Genomic DNA, 24,685 nt, shown 5'->3' with positions numbered 1-24,685 from the left:
TTTTTGTGACGTTTAATAGGAGCGACCTCTATGAATAGACAGCCAAAACATTAATGCGAAAATAAGGTCTTGATACATTTGTTGCGTAAGAAATTAAATTTAACTATACAAATGTTGCGTCCCGTTGCCATATATTAGCCAATAAGAGGTAGAAATAGATTTTCATGAAATTATTAGATGGGTAAAAAGATCGTATAGATTATATCTTTTTGAAAGAAATATATACTGCCCATAGATCACCGAATTTGCATGGTTTTTATCATACCTAGCGTAGCAGGATCAGTATTTTTAAGTGTTCGAAAGAATTTCTCACATCTTCATCATGTGCTTCTTCATGTCTGTACCTAAGAAGATTATAGCAGCGCATAAGAGAATGAGAGATAACGGAGAGTGGCATAATGTTCACTTAGGACAAGGCCATAAGACGATTGCTCTCAGGTTGACTAAGAACATACCAATTCTGAGATCGAGATACACTACAGCGAGTGACAAACTAGGGTTAAAGAAGGGCTTTCAAGTCGAAGTCCTGACAAGGGAAGAATAGTCTACCAACCAAGTTAAAGAGCCAAATAGTTTCCAGGTTAGTACATATATGGGTCATTGATCTAAAGCACCAATTCGACCGAGACTAACGTATTGCTTCCACCCTCTTTTAGTTCGTAAAAGCAATCTAGTTTCCTGAGTAGGTTAAGTGAAAGTAAGTCACAGAACTTTTTTTTTTTAATTTATTAAAAAGTTAAGGCTGGCAACAATCAACTCTTTCTACTGCTTAAGATCTAACTTTAGGGTCTTAAATACTAAATCAAAATAGATAAAATAGGACAAAAAACATATTCATTAAAATATTATAAGATAAAATATGGTATAAAAATAATACGTAAAATACTAGTTGATAAACTACGGTGTAAAACATAATAAGTGAAATATAATATGATAATTCGCGAGAAAAAGAAATAGTCAGGTAATCCCGAGATTTATCTCTGTAGCGCCCACGTACAATGGATCATGTTTCTATCATATATAGGATGCTTCAATTATAATGTTGTATAGGATGGTACAACATAACTCCTCTTCACCAAAATGGAAGCCTAGTAATAAAAAGCTAGGCTGACGCCTCCTCAACAGGTTCAGGTTCTGGGGATGTTTTCTTTGAGAACCATAACTTTATTGGGTAGGTATAGCATAGTTTATATCCCCAATAAATACACAAGTAGGTAATTATCACGGCTAAGAGGCAGATGAAGATCAAACTCCATGTTGATGGTGGATCTATGCCAGGTGGAAGTTTTGGTAGGATTAATTCATATTCGGAATTCACTTTACTTGTAAGGGTTTGGATAGCTTCAAGATCGATACCTCTTAGTTTCATTTTCACTGAATATTCTGGTAATTTGGAAACATCCAGTGAAAGTAATTGTATAAGAGTTGACATTGGAATTGGTGTATCGTCATGAGTGAACATTTCATTATTAATTACAACATTTCATTATTAATTACAGCTACACTCTGGACCAATAGTTATAAGATAGCTGCCTTCTTCTAACTCATGATGGTTTTGGATAACACAGTTTTTCATGATAATATTACGTTTGGGGGTTGTGAATAAGACATTATATAGGGTAACTTGGTTGACAATATCCTCTTCAAGAGGGTTTTTGGGATAAAAGGACTTTGTTTTGAATTAAAACAGGATAAATGAAATAGGATTTAAATTTTTTCTATTTTTAGGATAGGAAAATGAATAAGAAATATTATTTTCCCATTTTTAAATAATAACTGGATTCCTAAAAACTGATAGTAGCTTTGTTGATCATGAAAATTAGGGAGTTGCTCTCTCGAATATAATACGGATATGTTATCAATAATAAACTGCAAGTTTTTTGAAGATAAAAATAGTGGATCTATTTTGTGAATATTTGCAAAAGAAATCGCATTAATAATTTGATTCATTTGAATTGATAAGCTATTTAAAGAATTAATTATTAATTCTAATGCGTTAACTTCATTAATACTTTCTTGTAAATCATCAATAAGTTTTTTACTAGTTATAATATTTTTATTAAGTTCTGAAAAAGTTTTGTTTACATTTAATATGATATCTTTTGAAAGATGTATTTGATCATTAATATTATCTTGAAGAAGATTCTCATTTTTACAAAGAAATTCTAGTATTTTATTAATTCTATCGCCGTATTCAGAATCAAGTGTGCCAAACAACCATTTAGAAACTTTGCCTCCCATATTAATTAATCCACGTTTTGTTCTAATAGAAGGAACAATTGTAGTTAAAAAATGTTCATTATTATTTAGTATTAAATATGCTTGAGCAATAAGTTTACTAGATAATTCACTACAATTTTTTCTCTTGGCTATAAAATCTACTTGATACTTAAGATAAAGATGCATTGTTTCTAAATATGTGTAATTAAAGTAAGTAGTTAAAGTATGTTTGCTTACGATTATTTTGGCATCATTAAGTTTTACTGGTAGAATGGGGTTTGAAAGCTTTTGAACTGAAGCAAAACCAGAACAAATCGTAAGATAGAGTAGAAAGGAAACAATGAGGTTCATCTTAAATTATATTATCCACGTTTACCGTTACTGCAAGAACACACTTTTTTACAACTCAGTACTAACACTATGAGGATATTCAGTCCTCGAATTTGGAATAATCGATGTAAGGAAAACACTATCCGCGACAACGGCACTATATCTCCTCGTTACGAAGTACCCCAAATTTTGACTGTCCGTCACAACCCTTGAAAACACTAGCCACACTGTATGGCACTATGTTTTACTTGATGTTGGACTGGACAATCCTACCGACTGCACCAATTATTGTATTTACAAAATATATTTATATTTACAAAATATTGCTTCCAACAGCCTCTTTTAGTTCGTAGAAGCAACCTAGTTTCTTGAGTAGGTTAAATGAAAGTAACTCACAGAACTTTTTTTTTTTAATTTATTAAAAAGTTAAGGCTTGCAACAATCAACTCTTTCTACTGCTTAAGATCCAACTTTAGGGTCTTAAATATTAAATCAAAATAGATAAAATAGGACAAAAAAACATATTCATTAAAATAATATAAGATAAAATATGGTATAAAAATAATACGTAAAATACTAGTTGATAAACTACGGTGTAAAACATAATAAGTGAAATATAATATGATAATTCGCGAGAAAAAGAAATAGTCAGGTAATCCCGAGATTTATCTCTGTAGCGCCCACGTACAATGGATCATGTTTCTATCATATATAGGGTAACAGGGCATCTACTCTGATAGTCAAGCTGCCCTCAAGGTAATCCAGAAACCCAGGCCCAGCTTAGCGCTAGTCCAGGACTGCAAAGAGGCATTGGAAAGACTTGTAGCTCACAGGGAAGTGAGACTAAGGTGGGTTCCAGGACACCAGGGTGTGCATGAACCATGTATCGATCTCAGATTCACACTTAATATTTGTGCATGGGAAAAAAAAAAAGAAAAAATTGGAGAAGGACAGGAGGATGTATACAGGCGAATGAGATACCAGATCATGATGGCTCTAAAGCAAAGACTTGGTGGGAATCCTGACTGGGCATAACTATCTAAACAGGCATCTACACCTTCTTGGTATAAGAGAAAGCTCGCTCTATCCGAATTGCGGTACAGGGAAGGAAACTTCATACTACATACTTTGTGTCTGTGCAATAGGTGGAGTCGCCGAGTGGCGTCGGAAAAGGAAAACTTTTGGAGCAACGACACTCCAACGGGAAGATCTTAAAGATCTGGACTGGGACAACATGCAAGGGTTTATTAAAAAAGAACGGGTCAGTAAAGACCGCGCATTGAGAGTGGAGGCGTAGGGGTGGGTGATGCTGGCTTTGGCGAAAAGGGACTATTTAGGCCTACTTGCCGAGCTCTAACTTCCCCACCCTTACCACTACTAGTACCCTTAGGGCTCATCTTTGCAACTTTAATATTCATTCAGCCAGCGGTGCAAATAAGTGCAGCTCGACTAGATTAAAGAATGAAGTATTATCATAGAAATCTCTTCCCAACTGTATTTTTAAGTTTTTTTTTTAACAGATATACTGATTTTGCAATTTTATTAGAAACTACATCGAAGTGGCTTATAAGAAACTAAAGCAGGACCAAAGTGGACTCTTGCCGTAAGCAGCATTTTTGTTGCTAAACTTGACTGTAGAAGTAAGCTCTATCAATACCTTCTTAAAATATTTGTATTAAATTGTGTAAAACCCTGTATACGTAAAATTCGTTATTCAAAATAAAGCTTGCAACCTTAGTTGCTGTAGTTTGCGACTAACGTACCTTTATGATCCACTTCCGTTGATCCGCTTGCTCGCCCCTGAAGTAAAGACTGCGCTTCACCTGTAGCGACAACATTAGTAGGCGTTCAATTCGTTTGTTTTGGTTTATCTTGTCATCGTGTTTGTTATTTGTTTTGACTGCGAAAGTGATGCGGGTTCCTCAGTGTCATTAAGAATAATTAATAAAAAATATTGAAAGAATTAATAATCTTCTAAAATGGCCTTAAGAGAAAAGAAACAACCAGTTGACTCTTTATTTGCAATGTAAGTGGTAAAAAGTTCTAACCATATATAGGCATAAGTGGTTCTGACATTGTGATTAATATTAGTTGGGGGCCATTTCATGGTCAATAACATACCAATTTGGGTTTAAAGGTAATAAGAAAGGTTCTGGTGCTATTTTTGTTACTTGCGGATACCTACAGTCATGGTCACCTAACTAGCACACTTTTGAATCTATGCTTTACAAATAATAAACACAAATTCTTCATTTCTTTTTATATTTAGGTTATATTTGATTAGTTCAGTTTATTAAACTAAAACAAAAACAATATTTCTACATAATAAAAAAGATTTTAAATTAAAAAAAAAATGCTGGTCAACTAAATAGCACATTTCAATTAAAAGTATATTTAGCAAAAAAATTATTTATATTTTGTAGGAAAAGCTTTACTTTTTATTTGCCTCTGGTTGGCAATGACATCACCAATTGTTTGCAATAACTTGCTGGAATCCTAAACCATGCCTCCCTTAATCCATTCCAAGGTTCATCCAGATTTAACGGGTTCAGATCTTTAATTTAATTTTTTACATGTTCTCACAGATGCTCTATAGGGTTTAGATCAGGGATTTGTGGAAGCCTTTCTAGACTTGCATGTTGACTTGAGTGTTTGGGGTCATTATCATGCACACCTTTCTACATGACCAGTGTAAATTCCTCAGCATAGGCTTCCATTACATTTTGCAGGATGTCTTTGTAAACATATTGGTCCACTATGCCATGTATCCTATGAATGGCCCCCCTACTCCTTGCCATGACATGGTCCCCAGATCATGATTGATCCTCCAATGTGACATTTTGATTGTGTAAAGTGGATCGAATGGATGGTTTGGAGGATGCCTCACATGACATTTTCCATAATTTCTGAATCTGCTTATTTTACTTGTCCATAGAATGCTTTGCTTAAAATTCTTCTTATTTTTGGAAAAGCATTCTTTAAAAGCAAAATTATTTTTATGGTTCTTTCCAGTAAATTAATGCCATAATCATTTATTATTTGCCTTTGTATTTGACTGGAACTTAAAAATGCATTGGACTTATTTGTTTTTCGAGGATTGGGAGCTCTGTTTATATTTTTCATACTTTGTATGCTTTTGAAGAGCTTCAGGACGTTATACACCATTTTTCTGGAGCAAACTAAATTTTTAGGAATAGCAGATATGTATAAATGATCATTTCTTAGTTTAACTATGAGTTCTCGCTTTTCTCGGCCACAATGTTTTTTCCACCTACTTAAAAAAATGCAGTTTAATCAAGATCATAATAATCTAAATAAAGCAAAAACAACTTACTTGGAGTGAAAATTATTTGAACAAAATATAAATAATGTGCTATGTATGTGTTCACCCAAAAAGAATCTAACTTGCACTAAACTTTTATATGTAGGAAATACCAGATAATATTGGCTGCAATTTTTTAATAATAAAGAGATAATAAGACAAATGTTTTGTTACTTAAAAAAGTGACACAGGTTTGTGAAAACCTCAAAGTTCTATCTTTAAAAATAATCAAGATATTCTACAATTACAACCATAATGGGACACATTATACATAGAACAATACATCATTATGTAACTTTTGCCACCATCTTTTTTATATAATTTAAATAAGGTAATATACAGCATGCCGAAGATGCATATTAAAATTTTAGATCCGACGCAACGTTTCGTCTTCAGGCTACCATCAACTTTTTTTTCATATATGGATCTGGTTTTTTGATGTCAAATTAGAAGTGCTTTTAATTCCAAATTCAATGGTATATCACAAGTTGTAGTTTTAACCATGTTTTAGATTTTTTTAGATTCCAAAGGGACATGTTATTGAGCACCCAAAGCCTCTAAATGCTTCCCATTTAACCAACTTTCTATCTCTCATGGTTACAGAAATCCCTGTACTGACCCTCCTTATCTTGGGCATGTTGTATATAATGCATGTTCACTCAATTCTCAAATGCTATTTGTATAGGGTTGGGTTGGAATACTGGCTTCTAAAAGACAAAACCATATAATTTTAAATATTAGAATAAAGTTTATTATTATAAGTGCTCCCTATTCCGGCTCTTTTACATTGCAATCATTAATAATATTAATTTAATAGTATAGTTTAAAATGGCTTGTAAATAAATTGTATTTATTTATTGGTTTCTTTCACACACCTTAACAGGTACACCTTTACATGCAAAGTGCTAAAAACAACAACAAAAATAACGTAAAAACATAACCAAACATGGATATTATACAGAGAGAAAAAACACATAATACATATAATATTAGTATTAAAGTAATCAGACCAGTCTGATAATTTGAATACTAGTGTAAGCATATCTTAGAACATTTTCCTGTACCTTTATAATTTCATTGCCATAAGTGTACTTACATGAGTACTATTAGGAGACCAGATATTAGAAACATACTCTAAATGTGTCATCCTAGAGCAGTATTTAATTTTAAAATAGTAGTTTGAATATTAAAATCCTTAATATTTCAAATAACAAATGCAAGTAATTTAAAAATCTTATTTGTTGTTAATGTTGATTATTAAATTTAAAATTACTCTGCAATAGCATACCTAGATCTTTATCTTCAGTTCATCTCTTAAGTTTATAGTAATTTTTAATCTTTTGAAAAAAGGAAACAATGCCCATATTACAATTATCACATATCACAATTTACAGGCATTTCATTTTTTCTGAACTTGAATATGGCTAAATTTAAGTCATTTTGAATATCAACCACAACCCCTCTATTAGATGAAGGTTTGAAGTCTCATGCAGTTCTAATAAATTGCTCCCCTGGATTTTGCTTTTACAAATCCATACTAACAAATGAAGATACTTTGCCTAACACTATGAAATATAGTAGAAAGAAATTAATGGGTAATTGCACGCCAGCCTAGTTTTTAAGTTGTTGTTAATATGCATTTTCCACAAAAAACTAGCTATATCAAGTTTTCAATCAACAGAAGAAACAAGGATATGAGGCATTAATTTTTTTTAATAAAATTTTTTAGTATATAATTGCCCTATTTGTTGATCATTCTAAACAAACAAAATCAGAATATTAAAATTTTTTCCAAACTTAAAAAAAGGCTTGTTTAAACACAGTCTTTATTTCTGTTTTAAATATACTTTTAAAAGCATGTTTGTAGGATATGTGGTAATGTATGGATGTATGGTATATGGTAATGTAAGAAGTGTTGACATTATATTATATATTTGTTATTGCCCGAGATCTCCTACTGATGGATTACATTTTTTTCCAACATAACAACCTCTCATGAAATTTTACTCAATAATCCTTATAAAACCTATTTTTTACCTATCTTGTATCTAATTCTTTAAATACTTTTTAGTGGTACAAACTATGTTGCCAACAACCTAAGTTTTTATAGTACAGGAGAAAATATTCTGGAATGGCTTCCTCCCAATATAAAAAATAATTTACTGAGAAAAATAACCTGCACATCTTACTTTTCAAGAAATGTGAACTTTACTGATTTTTTTAAAGTCTTGGTGAATCCCAGTACAGAGGAAATAAACTTAACTTGTATGGCAGTAACTGATGAAATGCTTAATGCTCTCCACTGTTGTAGCAATGTCAGAAAGATACACTTGACTGTAGATGGAAACAGTTGTACATTTACTACTAAAGGTACAAATTAATTTCTTTCATAAATTGCATGATTAGTTAAAACGATTTTTTTAAGGTTTGCTTAATCTATTTCCAAACACTCCTAAATTGGAAAACCTTATAATTATGAAGAGTAAAGAAGTAAATGATGATGTTTTGCAGTGCATTTCATTACATTGCCCAAGGTTAAAAGGATTGAGTATAGGAGGGTGTGTAAATGTGACAGATAAAGGACTAGAATTTTTAAGTAGCATGAGGATAAGTTGGTTAGGAATAAGTCAAACCAAGGTAATAATAGCAAAAAAGAAAGTGCTTGAATGGATCATACTGAGTAATTTAAATGTTATACATACTATTAATTTTCAAGTGAAAATTTCAATTCTAAAAAATATTGAGAAACTGTTAATATTTTTAATGCTGATGGATCTAAAACTTCTTGTCTGTAAAGTAAATGTCTAGATCATATATTAACTTTTTTATTTGTTGATTATCATATTATTCTTTTAGATAACCGATAAAGGAATAATCAAGCTAGTCCAAGGAGAGAGTGGGCCTATACTGACGGAAATTATCATAGATAATTGCGCTCAAATAACGAACCTTGGACTGAACAAGATTACAGAATGCTGTCCAAATTTGAAAATATTAAATTTCCAAAATTGTGATACAGGTGAAGATATTGTTTTATCCTATATTATTTTTTCTTTGCCTAACAACTTATTTACTTATAAATAAGAACTATGATTTTTTTCAGATATTCTAATCACTAGTGTATTTAGCTGCAGCAAGTTTAATATGAAGCAAATATTTTGGCAAATCCCTTTGTAAGTATATACTTTAGTAGTTAAAATATACTAGAATACATATTAGAAAATTTGATTCAAATGATTTGAAGTGCATTTATAGTACTTACTTTTTTGGTCTCTATTTGTTCTGAAAGAGTCATCAATCGAAAATATTTTGCTGATTCATCATTAGCAAATTAAAAATGATAAGATAGCTGATAATGATTGCTGTTTTGTGATAGGATAAGTAAATTATTCATTCACACATCATTCAACTTATTGTCAATATTTGTTTTTTACGACGTGTGCTCTTAGTCTTTCTTCACAGTACTGCGCATCGACAAAGTCGTAACCTAGATTGGGAAGCAATGACCTGCAAGATCTCCTGTCTTGTCACTACTAGACTTTTTACGGTTTTTATGCGGTATTTACCACGAACTTATAAATATATTTATAAGTTCGTGGGTATTTACAATGTAAAATAGCTACAACACAATGCAATTTCTTAGCCCAATTGGGGATACAAACTTGGTATAAAACAAGTTGCTAGGCGAGATCAAATTACCAACGTTTCTCAACATGCAAGGGTTGTTTTTTACATCGGACATTTGGATGCCTAACTACTTATGTAATTAATAAAAAATGAACCATTTTATACAACGGATTTAAAAAGTAAAGGAGCAGGTGGGGCACGATGTATCGACAATAGTTAAATAATTAAAGGCGGGTCAAGTCATTTTACTATCATTATAAAATTTATTAACATTTAATTTTCCGTTTTACTGTATTTCCAATTGATTTTATGCAAATATCTGATAAGTGACAAAGTTAATTGGACTACGTGGTTCAACTCACTAGTAATAGGGTCAAGCAATGTTTGCAACTAGATAATTTAGTAGGACAAAGGCCTTTTAAATATATAGTAAATACTTCCTTCTCATATTTATATTATTTATGTAGATTCGATAACAAACCTTTTTGTGTAAATATGGAAGAGTTTTACATTTAAGTATTTTGAGAAAAAATCAAGTGAAGCACGTTTTTTATACATACTTAACCACCCTGCCTCTTTTAGGTTAAATGAAATATGCGGTATTTTTGTTATGCCATATATAACTCTAGGGCCACAGTTTTTTTCAATTTATTAGACGTTGCATTCCAAAACTAGCCTTGTCCGCTTGGTTAATAAAAATGCTGAAAACATTTATCGCATGCTGTCAACCTCAGGATGGTGCAGGGACCTTTTAAAGCAATAATGTCCCAAGAAAACTTTCACACGTACATAATAAACATCTATAGAAAAGAAATTGCTTTTGCAGTTTTTCATATTCGCCATTTTGAGCATTAAAGAAACTTGCCCTGTTATGGAATGGATATCTAGTGAGTTTTAAGCTTTCCATTAGAAAAAACTCATAATTACCAAACAATCTAAATATTATGGTTCGAGGAGAACCCTTCTACAAATCTCTTCTCTACATAAATTTTTTCCTATAGGCATACCAGTAAATCCTGTCAAGTGTTCCGAATGTTAACCATTTATCGGAAAAGTATTTGGAAAAAGAAAGCGAGACAAAAGAGAAAAAATATCGAAATTCGCAATATCATTTTTCTTTTGTGAAAAACGCTGCTTTACAGTGAAATAGACTTTTTTTTCCCTACAGTTTATGGTATCTTAATATTAATTTTACTTAATTGAAAACAGATGAAATTTATTAATATTTCTGTTGACGATTTGACAGGATAGATGTAATTATTATTAGATTTACCATATCAAAGGCTTTTAAAGGATCCAATAAGATCGATACAGATATTTAGAAGGGTACGTTTAAAAACTTTCTGTAAATGGGATCTTGCATATTTCTACACCATCTGAGTTATTCTTATATATACATTAGGGTACGCAATAAATAATAATTTAGTAATAATTTATATTAACCAACTCTGTTATACACAATGTCTAATTGAGGGAAAATAAATCTAAGCCTTTTAGAATTCAATCATAATATTTCCTAAACAATATATATTTATACATCTATGCATTTAAAAAAACAATAATTAAATAGCAATACACTGTGTTCACTTAATAATAAACAAACATTGTTATCTTACTGCTATTAATGTTTGTAAAGCAACAATCGGGCGACTTTTAGATAACAAAGTAATTAGTCGGAATGTAAAGTTTTTTCTAATAACAATTCAAGGAATTTAGATTGAAAAAAAAATCAATTTTAATAATTTCCAATATTTAATTGAAAGCCGTCGCCATTAATACTAAAATATTTATCCTAGTACCGCACGTCCACACCTGGCACTTATTTATTTAGGCTTTGTTCTTGATTTGAACGGGATTTTGTTTCATTTGAAGAATTATAGAACGCATTCTAGATACGTCTTTGCTACCAGGCTTGGCCTTAGGATTGAAATCACACAGCTTGGCAATTCTTTCCCATTCGGTTCCTGGCTGAATCTCATCGTCTTCAGCAACAAATTGCTTCTCTGCGTTCCTACATAATTAATTATGAATCAAAATGGGTTTAAAATACTGAACTTGGGTAATTGTATACCACCAACAAAACAATGGGTAATGCGTTAGTTTCAAATCCCCAAAGCATACTGATGATTAGGACCAAATAAAATAAAATGTAAAATTTAGTTCTAAACGTCAAATAAAGAATAGAATAAGTTATTGGCGCGTTATTTATTTAAAGTGAAAAGTATAAAATTAATTTGTGAATTAAAAGACATTTTGACGGAAACTGGTTTAAGATTTAAATATTATGGTTCTATAGTTCCGAAGAAGCCGCAAGGTATAATAAATGTCCCAATAATCTCGGGTTTATTGGTATTGCCACCATTATCACCAGATATGATAAAGATCAGTCAAATTATGAAATTTATGATTGACAATAGAATACTGATATGGCCACCACGAAGTAGTGTAAAGCTTCATCACTGGGAAAAGTTTTAACTAAGCGATTTTTAAACTTTTTTCGATGCTTATGCAAAAACCTGCCAAATCCCGATTTTCGAGGATACAAAAACTTTTCCCTCTGATATCGAACTGAATGATGAAAAATTAAAATAAACCGTGTTACTAGTCCGTTAAGTCCGAAAGACCTACCATATATCAACATTAAAAAGGCAATTTTCCCTTCTCCATGAAGGTATATTTATGCCATTTATTTATAAGTTTCTATTTCTGAAGTTCATAAAAGGCACTGCAGGAATTTCTTAAAAAAGTATTTTCAAGGGCTTAAAAGCTTTGAATTCAAGTGTTAAAAATATTTAGAGAACTTAATTTAAAAATCGTTAGAAAATAATGTATGTTACTTTTAGTTTCCTAATGCCTCCATATAAGTCAAACCTGTACATACACAGATCAATAAGTACCGGGACTAACCCAACTGATGGCACCACTATTGACAAAATCACATGATTTTCAGATCATGTCCCTTTGAAGATTTGTATTTATCTTGTTGAAATTCCGTGACGGCAGTTCGGCCATTAGTTTTCTAGTTGGTTTAAGTGACACTACATTTGTGTTTAGAAATTTGAAAAGAATAGGCTTTTTATGGTACAAAATAACGTTCAACTCCAGCAAATGATACCTGCTGCTGAACGCTCTGGTGCTCCTCACGAAGCTGTTACTTCCGAAAAAATTTAAAAAAATATAAAATTTATGATGCCACAAAGTTAAAATTGCGTATTGCAGATAGCTGACGTCCTGAAGGTATCATGTGGTAGTGCTTATACTATTTTGCATAAATATTTGCGTGAGAAAGCCTATCTCACAAAAACTAAAAAAGAAACAATGCATTCAGAGAACTGTTTTAAGCTAGTCAAGCAAGATAAAACGGATTTTTTACATCGGTGTATGACGATAGATGAAACATGAATCCACCAAATAGCTGAGTGCACGAAGCGACCAAAAATGCAAAAGCATAACATTCATGGACTACCTTGAATAGGAAAAAAAATCAATAGACATTACTTTCTGCGAAAATTGAAACCAAACGGCCACATTAAAGCTTTAAAAAATGTTGCTTTCTCGCGCATCTTAGTCTCCTGGCCCCTAGCAGGCTACTGTTTTTTCGCAGGTTTAAAAAACAAAATGCTATAAGGAACGAAATTTCACTACAATGAGGATATAATTGATTGCCAAAACGTATGCTTATTTTAACAAATTTTGAGGAATAAAGAAGAATTTTGCCGAAAAAATTTTAATTTTAATACTATGTCTCGAAACTTATTGATCTCTGAGTAAGCCAATTTTAATTGGAAGGGTTAAAAACATAAAACGATACTTAGTACTTGGTAAACGTAAATCAGCAAAATTATATTTTTTAAATATTATTTCAATTTAGATCGATAACGATTTAAAGGATATGATAGTATGATATTAAGTCAGTGACAATGTCATGCGTTGAGACAAAAATAAAGACAAATTCACCAACAATAACTGCATCACCCATAACAGAAGAACCATGCATAACCCATACAAATTAAGGAACAATTGAGTAAAAAAATAACTTACTTTGCAGCATCCCTGTTAGTGTGAAAGATTAGGAGAAAATCGAGATTAGTAAAACTATATACATGCGAGTTATTAAATTATTTACGGCCATTTACTGATTTCAGGTCGAATGAAACTTACCTATTAGCAGCTTTAGTCTTGGCAATGGCCTCCTCATGGTTTTTGTACCAATCTTCTAACTCTTTTTTCGCAATTTGCCTGAGTTCCTCCTTTTTCTTTTCTTCTTCTCGATCTGAAGAAATTTTATTTAATAGTTTTTTCTACACGCACAGAATACGTGCTTTACAAAATAAGTCTCGACGAGGGTTTTCGGTTATAAAAATCGGAACCAAATGTCATTAGTTTAGAAAATGGAGGTTTTAATCTTTAAATAAATTTAGTACTGTGTTTAAAATATATTATGGTATTTTACTGGTGACTTGTTCTTAAAATCTGCTAAATATCCTTTTTTTTTGTAAACCTAGAATATGTCCTTAATTTTTGTCTTTTTCAGTTGAAAAGGACATCTGCGGCACTTCGAACACACTTAATTTAAGACTTGAAGCACTGTGCAATTAATTTATATACATGTATAAATTATATATTTGTATATTATGTATTTACGAAACGTATCTACTTAGAGTTGTTATTTACAGTTGTGATTGAAATGGTATTACTGCTTAAAAATATAAAGAAAATACCGCACACTGACCTGCTAAATTAAGCAAAATTACGTGTTTTTTAAAATCAGCCTAAAATGGATTACTTCATTAATAGAAAAATGAAGATTATTGATTTTAGTTTATATTACTATATTATAATTATCTTTCAGCATTAAAATTTTGCTGGAAATTCTTTATTCATATTTTGGGTCAAAACGTATTAAACAGTTTCCTTCGTACGTACTAATATTACTTCGGAATATCATAACCAAATAGAAATAAGTTAGATAATACAAAATATGGATCTGTATCAGAAAAAAGTTGATGATAACAAGGGTATATTAAGCATATAGGAAAATTAGCTTTTTATACGTTCTCAACTTCTAGAGTTTCTGTATATATGTATATACCAACTTCAAAAATACATTTTTTTTTAAATTTTCAACTACTAAAGTAATCTAGGTTTGGATGACTTTCCAACATTAGGCAAACGGTTTGTTTTTTCACAACTGTTGTAAAATTAGAGGTATTTTTATTATTATAAGCATTAGTAGTACCTTAAAGTAAATTTAACTACTGTATATTCTATATATGTAAGTGATATATAGTTTTATAAAAATAAAGTACAAACCTTTTTCTTCCAGTCGTTTTACTTGTTCTTCCCTCCATTTTTTAATTTTTTCTGGTTCTTCTCTAGGCTGACTAAGAGATATTGGAGGAGATATACCAGATGGAGCAGCAGATCCTAAAAAAAACGGCTCTAAGATATTTTATATTAGAGTGAAAGAAAAATCAGTAGTAGTCATTAAAAAAATTCAAACCCCCTCAAACCCATACAAAAAAATGTTTCCTAATGACAATATTTTACTCAAAAAGTTGTCTATAACTGTCCTTCATATTTTAACTTAGAGAGCATTGTTCATGCTATAGCTTCAATTCTAGTATAATATGGGGTACATATAAAAAATATTTGTTGACATTTTACAAGTTATGCTTATTATATGCTGGTAAACATATACCTCAATTAATTAACTCAACACAACATGTTATCATTTTTAGTTCAATAGGACTGCACAAAACATAAAGCTTACCAGAATAAATGTCGGGGATAGATCTGGGTTCAACACCAAAAATATCATCTAACAAAGTAAAAAAAAAAGAATAAAAGCCAAAAAAAACGAAAATAGCAACTAAGCATCTTCAAACCCTTTGATAGGACACCCATAAGGCAGATATTGCAAATAATCAAAATTGTTATGATAAAAATTGGGATTGTTATAAACTTAAAAAAAATTAACCCCTCAAATAAATGTTATAATACAACTTTATTGAAACCAGTTATAATGATGCACTTCAAATCAGAATGCCACTGGAAGCAGTGGCAAAAACAACTGTTTTATCCATTATTTTTAAGTCTAATTAATCTAAAAATCTATCAATAATTCTCTAAAATCACAAGAGTCACATCTTGTGTCATAAGTGAATGAATGGCAAATGTCAAAAATGTTCTTACAAATCTCACAGTGTGTTTTTTGTATGATGTTACTTACCATCTATGGGTTCACTTTTTATATCAAAACCATTGCCATCAGAGAAAAGGTCATTTTTTATCTCTCCTTCTTGATCAAAATTATCAATAATTTCAAAACTGCCTGCTGAGTGGGCGGGATCGTCTGCACATGTAAGCAAAATAAAAAAAAAACTCAAAACTAAATAATTTGCAATAAAAATAGTGTGAAGCAAATTCATGTTGTTTATGTAAAAGTGGGATTAGATAAGTAGGATGATCCTAAACCTAATACAAGAATTTAAAAGCACCTTTCAGAATGTTTTTGTCTCAAACTTAATGAAATATATGTGTGTGGATCTATCCATGAAACTAAGGCAACAGAAATTACTGATAAAAAAATATGATTTCAAGTTTATTTTAATTATTTGCCATCTTGGGAAAACAAATATTTTACATAAAGAAATATTAACAAATTTTTAAATGCATATTGTTTATTGGGGGTGGAACTTAACATTATACTTGCTGGAATCAAATAATTCCTAATTGTTTTAGTATATTCAACTGGTTTACAATTAAAAACATTAAAGTACTTTCTACCAGACCTTTTTTTTATTCTAACATTGTTAAGTGTTCTTAAGTACCCTCGTAATCTTTTTAAAAATCAATAGTGTGTTGGTTTTAAGAAAATTAAAGTATAAGTCTTATCACAAATCTATGAAAGTAATTATAATGCTAATCCCTTATCGCAATACCTATTGTAGAGAGTGTTAAATTCAGCCACTCCCTCTGAAAAGTCCAGGTATGGAGCTAGAAGACCATAATAACATGATTTAAATATTTTTAGGCATTTAAATTATACCTATAGTTTTTTCAGAGTAATTTTCCTAGAATATTAAGTAGCTGTATAGGTGAAGGTCAAGAATATAATACCTAATTATAAATTAATAATTAGATCTGCAATTATTTTTATTTCAGATTATACTAAATATTGTTTATGGTTTATGGTATGTCCATGGATTAAAGAATAGCTTTTGTCTGAATGCAAGAAAATGTGTCGCTGACATTTTAAATCTAAGTAGTATTGGAAACCAGAAGAAAAATATAGATATTGCTACAATCCAAAGCAATTTGCACTAATGATTATTATATAGATCAATTTGACACTGTTTTAAGACTAGGGATTTTAAGAATTCCATAAAGTATTTACCAAAATACATCTACTGCAATATCTACTTTAAAACAAGTAAAAAGGTGTTAAAAAGTTTGACTATGGTATGTATATATGAGCCGCTCAGACAAAAAGTGGTATATGTCAGTATTTTTTAATTTTTGTTTTATACCATTAATTATGTTTCTACAGGTCTAATATATTCATTCGAAAACTGGTATAAGTCAAAATTTTAACTTAGCTAAGATAAGAGCTTCCTAACGTTATTCCTCTCAACATAATGGATTCATTCACTGGAATAGTGGTATAAGTCAAGGCACCACGCTGTTCCGATGTCGCGCCAGGTCCTATTAAACTCGCTTTTTCTTGTTTAGTCAGGTTTTTTTAGTGTTATGGTACATAGTGTGTAGATCAGATACTGTAGCTAAGAAAAAAGATATGATAGAACTTCTTCAGTGGATTCCCCCGATTCAGCATCAGTTCTTCCTGGACTTACTGACAAAAGAAGATGCTGTTGACAGTGGTCCATTATCCGATTCTGATGAAGATTAATTTGTTTAATAACTTGTTCTTACTCTCCTTACTGTAAGTTTAGTATGTAAGATAAGTAGTAGTAATGTTTTGCTCTTCAAGCTCTATATTTTTTGAACACTTTTATCAGTAATAGATATCATAGTAAACATACTATAGCTATTATTTTTCTTTGGTTCATCAGTTTTGTGAAATTTGGTTAACTTTTACAAGGAAAAATGATATAACTCTCCAAGTTATACCACTTTTCCGCTATGTTTTTGAAAAAAACTTACTGGAAGAATGACATTGGGCGGCAAAAATGTAATTAATGGGGGCAATCAGTAAAAATGTTGACCATATGAAATTTTAGTATAGGATTATTATAAATATGTACAAAAAAGTAAAGAATATGTTACTGTGATTTTTTAATTCATCCAGATGCAAAATATCAATTTTCTAAATTTCTACTTTAAGGGAGTTAGACCACTCCTCCGCTGAAGGGCTCATATGTAATATAGATAACAAGTATGATATTTATCTTAATTCTTATAGATATAGAATATTGATTAATGGTAAGTGTATTTTATCTCTTCTGAATTGAATAATTGGAAAAGCACACAGGTGCAGAAATAGTAGATATGCCTCTGGTGGTGGCAAGACTTTAATATTTTTTGTACCTATATGCCTTAAATTACTCAATTTAGAATATATATACCATGTATGATAAAACCTCTTCCTACATATTTATAATGTGTTAAGTTGATATTTTGTACTAATTATTTATGTGGTGAACTTTTGTACTTAATGAGTTACTAAGTAAACTTATCCTTAGTTCAAGAAGTTTTGTATTAATTAACTTAATATTTAAGTTTAAGGGTTTAATGTATATATTGTTGAATACAAAAAATCTTGAAAACATCAAATTATATTTTACTCTGGACATTTTACAAACTTTGAGTACTTTTTGTTTCACCCATTTATTTATTGTCTAGAAGAAGCTATGGATTATTATATTTTATAAGGTTGAGAATCTGGATCCTCTAGCCTTTTTCCAGTATTAAATATCTCTACCATCTATAGGAACTTTGAAAGATTTACAATAAGCAGAATTGTTTAATAGTTGGGTCAGTTTTAAGGTAAAATTTTAAACTTCAAAGTCTCAAAATTTAATATTGCTGAGATTTCTATCTATATTAGGCCATCCTCTACAATATAAAAACTTAAATAAGTTTATTTGTCCTCAAATGCAACTATTAAGCAATTCTAATATATTGTATCATCCAAAGCACTAGTAAATAATAATTTTAAGAGATATTTGCATAACCTAGAATGGATCTTTGCGGAAAGGCTGAAAAGACAACAGTCCTGTGATTAGAGATCTGGTCTTGAGGTGGTTACAATCACATGAATTCACTGTTTTATTATATTAGCCATAAGTGTATAATTAAATACAGCTCTTCATTATAAATATATCAAACATTAAAGACTTTTTAGATTATTGTTTTAGTAAACACTCAAACTCTACTTTTGATTTTGTCTCACCAGTTTCGTACTTTCAAGTTTAACTCACAATGTTACTAACTTTTTAACTGGATGTTTTTTTTTTAATTTTAATGTTCAATTTGTGATTATGTTTTACATTCCTTCTCTTTAACAAAACAGATGGATTATATTATAATAGTTTATTTCAAATTACTGATTTGGATGGCTATTGTTGACCTACTTAAAATGAATGGAAGCGAATCCTGGATGACAAGAGAGATGTGTTTGTAGTATGACTATAAAATGTCAGGCATAAAATTCTATGCCTAATTATTAAAATTCATGACAGTCAGTCAAAAGTGTAATTAAAGAAGTGTTTTGTAAAATAATAGGTAGGCGGTTAAATGTAATGATGAGTAGACCTAAAGTGTATTTAACTAATTTACATAAGGGTATTAATGATTTAAGTGATACTTTTCTCTGGCTTTGGATGAACTTATGGTATCTGAATAATAAGCACAAGGATAGGTATATTAAACACCCATGCAAGGTCAAGATTTAGGCCGATTACGCCCCCAAGACTTACCACCATTACCAAGGGTGGATACCACTGCTGCAGGTTTAACTTCATCTTCCAGCCCGGCTAATTCGTCTTGTTCTCGAGCCAGGAAATCAGCCGCTGGATCAACATCTCCATGATCGAAATTGTCTCCAAAACCCGACATGTTTTAAAGCTTTTTTATTTTGACCCTTGAACAAAAATATAGAAAAAATTAATTGAAATTTGTAACGTCAGTCAGTTGTGACAGTTCTAACTTTAATGTCATGACGTAAACACAAATTTGACGTTACATACGTCGATACTTAAAGGCAGGGTTGTATGGTTATTTGCGACTTTAAGTACAAATATCGCTTGTGACGTAGTAATACTTCAATAATAAATATGTAGAAAATTTAATACATTAACAAAATATTAATTTAAAGTATTAAAAGAGGAGACTCGTAACAAAATAATAAGTAAAGCCAAATTGACAACAAAAATCAACAGGGTCTGGTTACATTCTAGGATAGGATAGTTCACAATCGGTTATATGAAAAACCCCGTAAATCCAAAAAATACAATTTTGGGAGAACTGGATATAACGTCCTACAAGAAGTTACAATAAATTTAAAGTTGTTTCAATACTAATTTAATGAAGAATTTAGTGTTAAAAATTAAAGACAACATAATAGCACACCAAAAAAAATATTTTTTAGCTCAAAAAAATTTTTTAAATTTTGAAACATACGGGGTTTCTCAAATGAATGCCAATTTTCAGAGTATTAAGGTTAAGGTAAACTAGTATAATAAATACAGCTCAAATTTCATGATTAAATCATGTATTTATTACTACGTAATCTACAGAGTATCCCACCGAGTCAATTCCCCATAAAAGTTTTGTATTTCTTCGTCTTGAGGTATGTACTGCATCAAGCTGCTAGCGTCATTCAGTTTGGTAACATTGATAGGAACAAGGCCATTATAAAGTGTCTCTTGGGGCAAACTAATCCTCGTTGATGCCAATAATTTCAATGAAAATGCATCAGATTTCAATCCATCAATGAAATCTCGAGCTACAACGACTCCGTCTTCACAATATTCAAATTGATTGAATTTAGAGATCGTGAACGATTGCTTTAGTTCTTTGGGTAATTTTCTTTGTAGTGTAGATTCGATCAGTTCGTCTAATTTTCCGTTTAACGACACTAGTCTCTGTCACATGGCAAGAAAAAGTGACACGAAAATATTGAAAAATTCGTTGAAACCTACCAGTTGATTGCAAAGCCATCATCAGTCGAACAGCGTGGTTTTTATTCTGGCCCCAGGCTCCGTCTGAGAATACATACAATTCTTTAACAGATGGGTTAATTTCTGCATTAATATAATCCAGCAACATGGAACATACTTCATCGGGTCCTTTATTCGCCTCTCCTTCATGATAGATGTTAAATCTAGAAGTATCATTGCGCAACTCATGAATATTAAAAACATCTACTGTTAGCTGTCGTAAATAAAATGATTCCTGTACTGGAATTACAGCAAGTTGCAAATTTTGCATATAGTCCATGCAAATACCCAGAACAGTTTGATCTTCTGAACATTTTTTCTGAATCTCTGAAATTTTGGAATAAAATTTTTTTGCACGGCGATTATGCACCATCTTTTCAGCAATCGCTACCCGTTTAGCATTTTCGTTTAAGGTAGGACTCTTAATTTTAACTGACAGCTCCTCGCAAGTACAGCATGTGTCGACTTGCGGTTGTTGAAACTGTAAATCAAAATTTTCATTGAATATTTTCATATAAAATTTGTATTTGACCCTATTTTTTAAATCTGGGTACTTTTCTATAAAAAGATTCCACATAATTTTAACATTTAAACGAGGGTTAAGGTAAAGCACTTCACGGGTGGTATAATGCGCAATTTTTGTAGGAAATAAGAAAATATGTTCGTGGATTTTTTGCACAATTTCTCCAGGCATTACATTTCCGGAAGTGTTTTTGCCTCTCTTATCTTTGGGAGCACTGCCAACAGCCGAAAGTTTACATATTCTTCGAATTCTATCATCGGTAACACCATAGGCACTAAGAAATGCTTTTTTACAAACATTGATTCTAGTCTTTCCGGGAACATTTACCAAATACATAAAAAAATGTTTTGTCGGATTACCTTTTAGTATTATCTCATAAATTAGGTACCTAAATGATGAATTTCTCTGAGGTGCTTCTTCATTTCTTTTGCCACGTCGCCTTTTTATATCAAAGATATCTGTTGTTTTGCAGTAAAATATCTTGCTCGTCCTTGTTTTGCAATGAAATTATTCCATTATACACGATTTCAGCATCTTGCATTGTAAGCAAGTTCGGTATACATTTTTTTTGCAGTTATAACAAAAACATTATTGCTGTAGAACATAAAACAAAAAAACATATTAATACATATACTTGCACGGATATAAATGGGGAGTCGGTTGAACAACATGGCCCCTATAGTTTGTGTATTCCTCATTTTTCACTCTCGATTTCTTTATTTTTTCACACTGGTACTCTACTTGTTTCACACCCTTCCTTCTTTTTTTCGGATTCGTTGCAATACTTTCGTCGATATCACTATCACTAGACATTTTATTCAGTAGATTTTTTAAAAGGTAAAGTGATTATAACTTTATAAAAAATAATAAACGCAATCCGGCCTGTTTACTTTTATAATACTGACCACTGCTTGACGTTTTCGATAGAAGCAACTGCGTAGGTGGGGATATCGCGTCATTTGAGAAACACCAGTAACTCCTGCACTTATGGGGTTTCTCTGTGAATCGATGCGTCTAGACCCGCAAGTTATAATAATGCTAAAATGTCATTTTCGCCAAAATATGGACTTACGGGATTTCACAAATGACCGATTTGCTTTCCTTATAAGGAGCATGTGAAGCGGTTTTTTTATAATCGATGAACTGTCCTTTTTGCCATACTTTTTTTTTCATAAAATGTATTTTTTTTTCTTATTTTGACAAATAAAAGATTTGTATTTGTATATCTTATATGCAACAGGCAATGGCACGTTTTTTAATTTAAATAAAGGAACCCTTGCAATGCTTTTAATTAGAATGAAAATAAAATTATACCAACTAGAAGTTTCTGTTAAGGGAATCTTGACAATAAAGCTTCTTTTTTACTATATAAAAACAAATATATTTTTTATAGAAAATATGTACAAATATATATATGGTGTTATATTTTAAAAGTACTTTATCTGTTGTAAAAATGATTAAGCTTTGCAGAAGCACACCTTTCTGTTGCTTACTGGAGAAGTTAGTAATCTAACAATACAGGAAAAATTTATTGGGACTTAAATAATTAATTTAATAAAAATATTTTCTTAAAACACTTGCTTCATCAATTTGTTCAGCTAAAGTTCTAATAAGCTTACTTTCATCTGCGGTATCATGCTTTGCCAAGTGTAAGTAAATATCATCATTGTTTGAGAAATCATTTTCTTTCCTGGGCAATATGTGAGCATGTACATGTGGTATTGTTTGGCCGGCAAACTTGCCATCCTGTACACATACAGTGGAAGACTGGGCATTATACATCTTCTCCACAGCTTTTGAAACCTTTACTGTGGTCTGAAATAAATCTGCAATTTCTTCCTCAGTCAGATCTTGCAATCTTTTGGCTTTTCTTAAGGAAGACACTAGGACATGTCCAGGTACAACACATCTAATATTAGTAAAGGCAAAGGAATGCTTTGTCACATAAAATACTGTTTTTCCAGGAATCTTTTTATCAGCAAATTCATAAATCTTATCGTCATCAATATCTTGCCTACAGTTAACTAAATTTAATGAATATATGTCATTTCTTCTATGAAGTATCACAGGCATTTCCGTGCGGATCCTTTTAATAATATCTAAGTCAAGTTCGGCTACTCCTATACTTTGATTGGTGCTGACATCATCTGAATACTTTGGACACTCTGCTATGATCTTTCCCCAAGGGTCAACTATCATTGCTTGTCCATATGATATTCTTTTATTATTATGCTTGCCATACTGAGCAGCTGCAATAACATAACATTGATTTTCAATTGCTCTAGCTCTCAATAAAGGTTCCCAATGAGCTTTTCCTGTCCCACTAGTAAATGCTGAGGGATAAGTTAAGACATCTGCATTTAGTTTTCTTAATAAGGTACTTATCTCTGGAAACCTAAGATCATAGCAAATTGATAATCCTAGCAATCCTAAAGGAGTTTGAACAGGAGGGACAATTTCATTACCCCCTCTGTTAGTATCTGACTCCCTTAAATGAATATTTTTGTCAGGAATAGATACATCAAACAAATGTATTTTTCTATACACACTTTTTATCTCTCCTTGGTTGTTAATAACTACATGACTGTTATAAATGGTGCTTGCGTCATACATTTCATGATAACCACCAAGAGATATCCAAATATTAAGGTCCTTTGCCAAGCTACAATATGAAGAAATTAATGGTCCAGTAAGTGGTTCTGCTAGTGCTTTAAACTCATGCTTATCCTTTGCTATAAAATCGCTTGCCTCAGGTAAAAAAACGATTTGGGCCTTTTTCTCCACTGACTCTTTTAACAGTGATTTAACAACTTTAAAGTTTTCTTCCTTGTTGTTTGTTGCCGTAAATTGACAAACTGCTACTGTACACTTTGAAGACATTCTGTATATGTTTAGCAACACTGAACTTGATTTCAAAAAAAACTTCATGGATTGAATTAACATGTAATTCAAGTAAAAATTTACAATAAAACTAAGAAAATTTTAAAACATTACCTAATATAAAATGTAAACAAACTATTTGACTTATATATAACCTGTAAACGTCATGGCAGTGATATTGATGACGTCATCCTGATTAAAGGTGCGGACAGTCCTGCACGAAAATCTAGGCGCGAACATCGCTATAAATTGTAATTTTATTTCATGAATTATGAACAACATTAGCAGTAAATTTTGACAGAAACCATGTTTTATTAGAGAAATAAATTTTAAATCATGGTTATAAAAGCAAGAAATTTTTTTTTGTGGAGATCTACCAACCACTAATTTTAGACACAATAGTTTCAGAACATACTGGATAATTCTAACATATTGTGATGATCTATTGCTAACAATTTTTACTTTGTCTTAATTGATTGTCGCATGAATTATGAGGTTTGCTTCTGGGGCCACTTATCTTTTGCTTTATATAACTCTTGTGTTTATTCTACAGAAGCGTGCAGTTCGATATCTATGCATGCTAAATTTAAGGGATTTTTG

General features: G+C 31.2%; 3 protein-coding genes across 4 annotated transcripts in view; 1 reads left to right on the top strand and 2 right to left on the bottom strand.

Moving 5' to 3' along the window:
• The first annotated feature begins 4,408 nt into the window (after window positions 1–4,408).
• The window catches only part of LOC126740966 (intraflagellar transport protein 57 homolog), a 35,110-nt gene continuing 14,833 nt past the window's right edge, over window positions 4,409–24,685 (top strand). Inside the window, exons 1-5 of the mRNA XM_050447177.1 lie at window positions 4,409–4,576; window positions 7,944–8,242; window positions 8,298–8,509; window positions 8,729–8,891; window positions 8,976–9,045. Of these exons, the coding sequence (XP_050303134.1) occupies window positions 4,530–4,576; window positions 7,944–8,242; window positions 8,298–8,509; window positions 8,729–8,891; window positions 8,976–9,045 (791 nt within the window). The 5' untranslated portion in view covers window positions 4,409–4,529. The remainder of the gene's footprint in view (window positions 4,577–7,943; window positions 8,243–8,297; window positions 8,510–8,728; window positions 8,892–8,975; window positions 9,046–24,685) is intronic.
• Window positions 10,991–19,662, bottom strand: LOC126740968 (clathrin light chain). Of its 2 annotated transcripts, XM_050447179.1 has the most exons (6): window positions 19,441–19,662; window positions 15,732–15,854; window positions 15,273–15,320; window positions 14,813–14,926; window positions 13,661–13,772; window positions 10,991–11,510 (listed from the first exon to the last, which is right to left on the bottom strand). In XM_050447179.1, the coding sequence occupies exons 1-6, from the start codon at window positions 19,577–19,579 to the stop codon at window positions 11,327–11,329; spliced, it is 720 nt and encodes a 239-aa protein (XP_050303136.1). In that variant the 5' UTR covers window positions 19,580–19,662; the 3' UTR covers window positions 10,991–11,326. The 2 variants fall into 2 exon arrangements, with proteins under 2 accessions (XP_050303136.1, XP_050303137.1); XM_050447180.1 differs by lacking the exon at window positions 15,273–15,320.
• On the bottom strand, window positions 22,560–24,223 carry LOC126740967 (nitrilase and fragile histidine triad fusion protein NitFhit). The gene has a single exon (XM_050447178.1). It carries the CDS (start codon window positions 24,146–24,148, stop codon window positions 22,757–22,759), a length of 1,392 nt encoding a protein of 463 aa, XP_050303135.1. The 5' UTR covers window positions 24,149–24,223; the 3' UTR covers window positions 22,560–22,756.

This window comes from Anthonomus grandis, chromosome 10 (genome assembly GCF_022605725.1).
Source record: "Anthonomus grandis grandis chromosome 10, icAntGran1.3, whole genome shotgun sequence".
NCBI lineage: Eukaryota > Metazoa > Arthropoda > Insecta > Coleoptera > Curculionidae > Anthonomus > Anthonomus grandis.
The sequence above is the reverse complement of the archived record's forward strand: the minus strand, read 5'-3'. Positions and strand labels throughout refer to the sequence as shown.

Coding starts and splice junctions, on each gene's coding strand:
- LOC126740968 (XM_050447179.1), bottom strand. CDS start 19,579: ATGTCGGGTTTTGGAGACAATTTCGATCATGGAGATGTTGATCCAGCG. Junction 14,927..15,272: donor TATCCCCGACATTTATTCTG/GTAAGCTTTATG, acceptor CGTTTTTTTTAG/GATCTGCTGCTCCATCTGGT. Junction 11,511..13,660: donor AAGACTAAAGCTGCTAATAG/GTAAGTTTCATT, acceptor TTAATTATGTAG/GAACGCAGAGAAGCAATTTG.
- LOC126740967 (XM_050447178.1), bottom strand. CDS start 24,148: ATGTTAATTCAATCCATGAAGTTTTTTTTGAAATCAAGTTCAGTGTTG.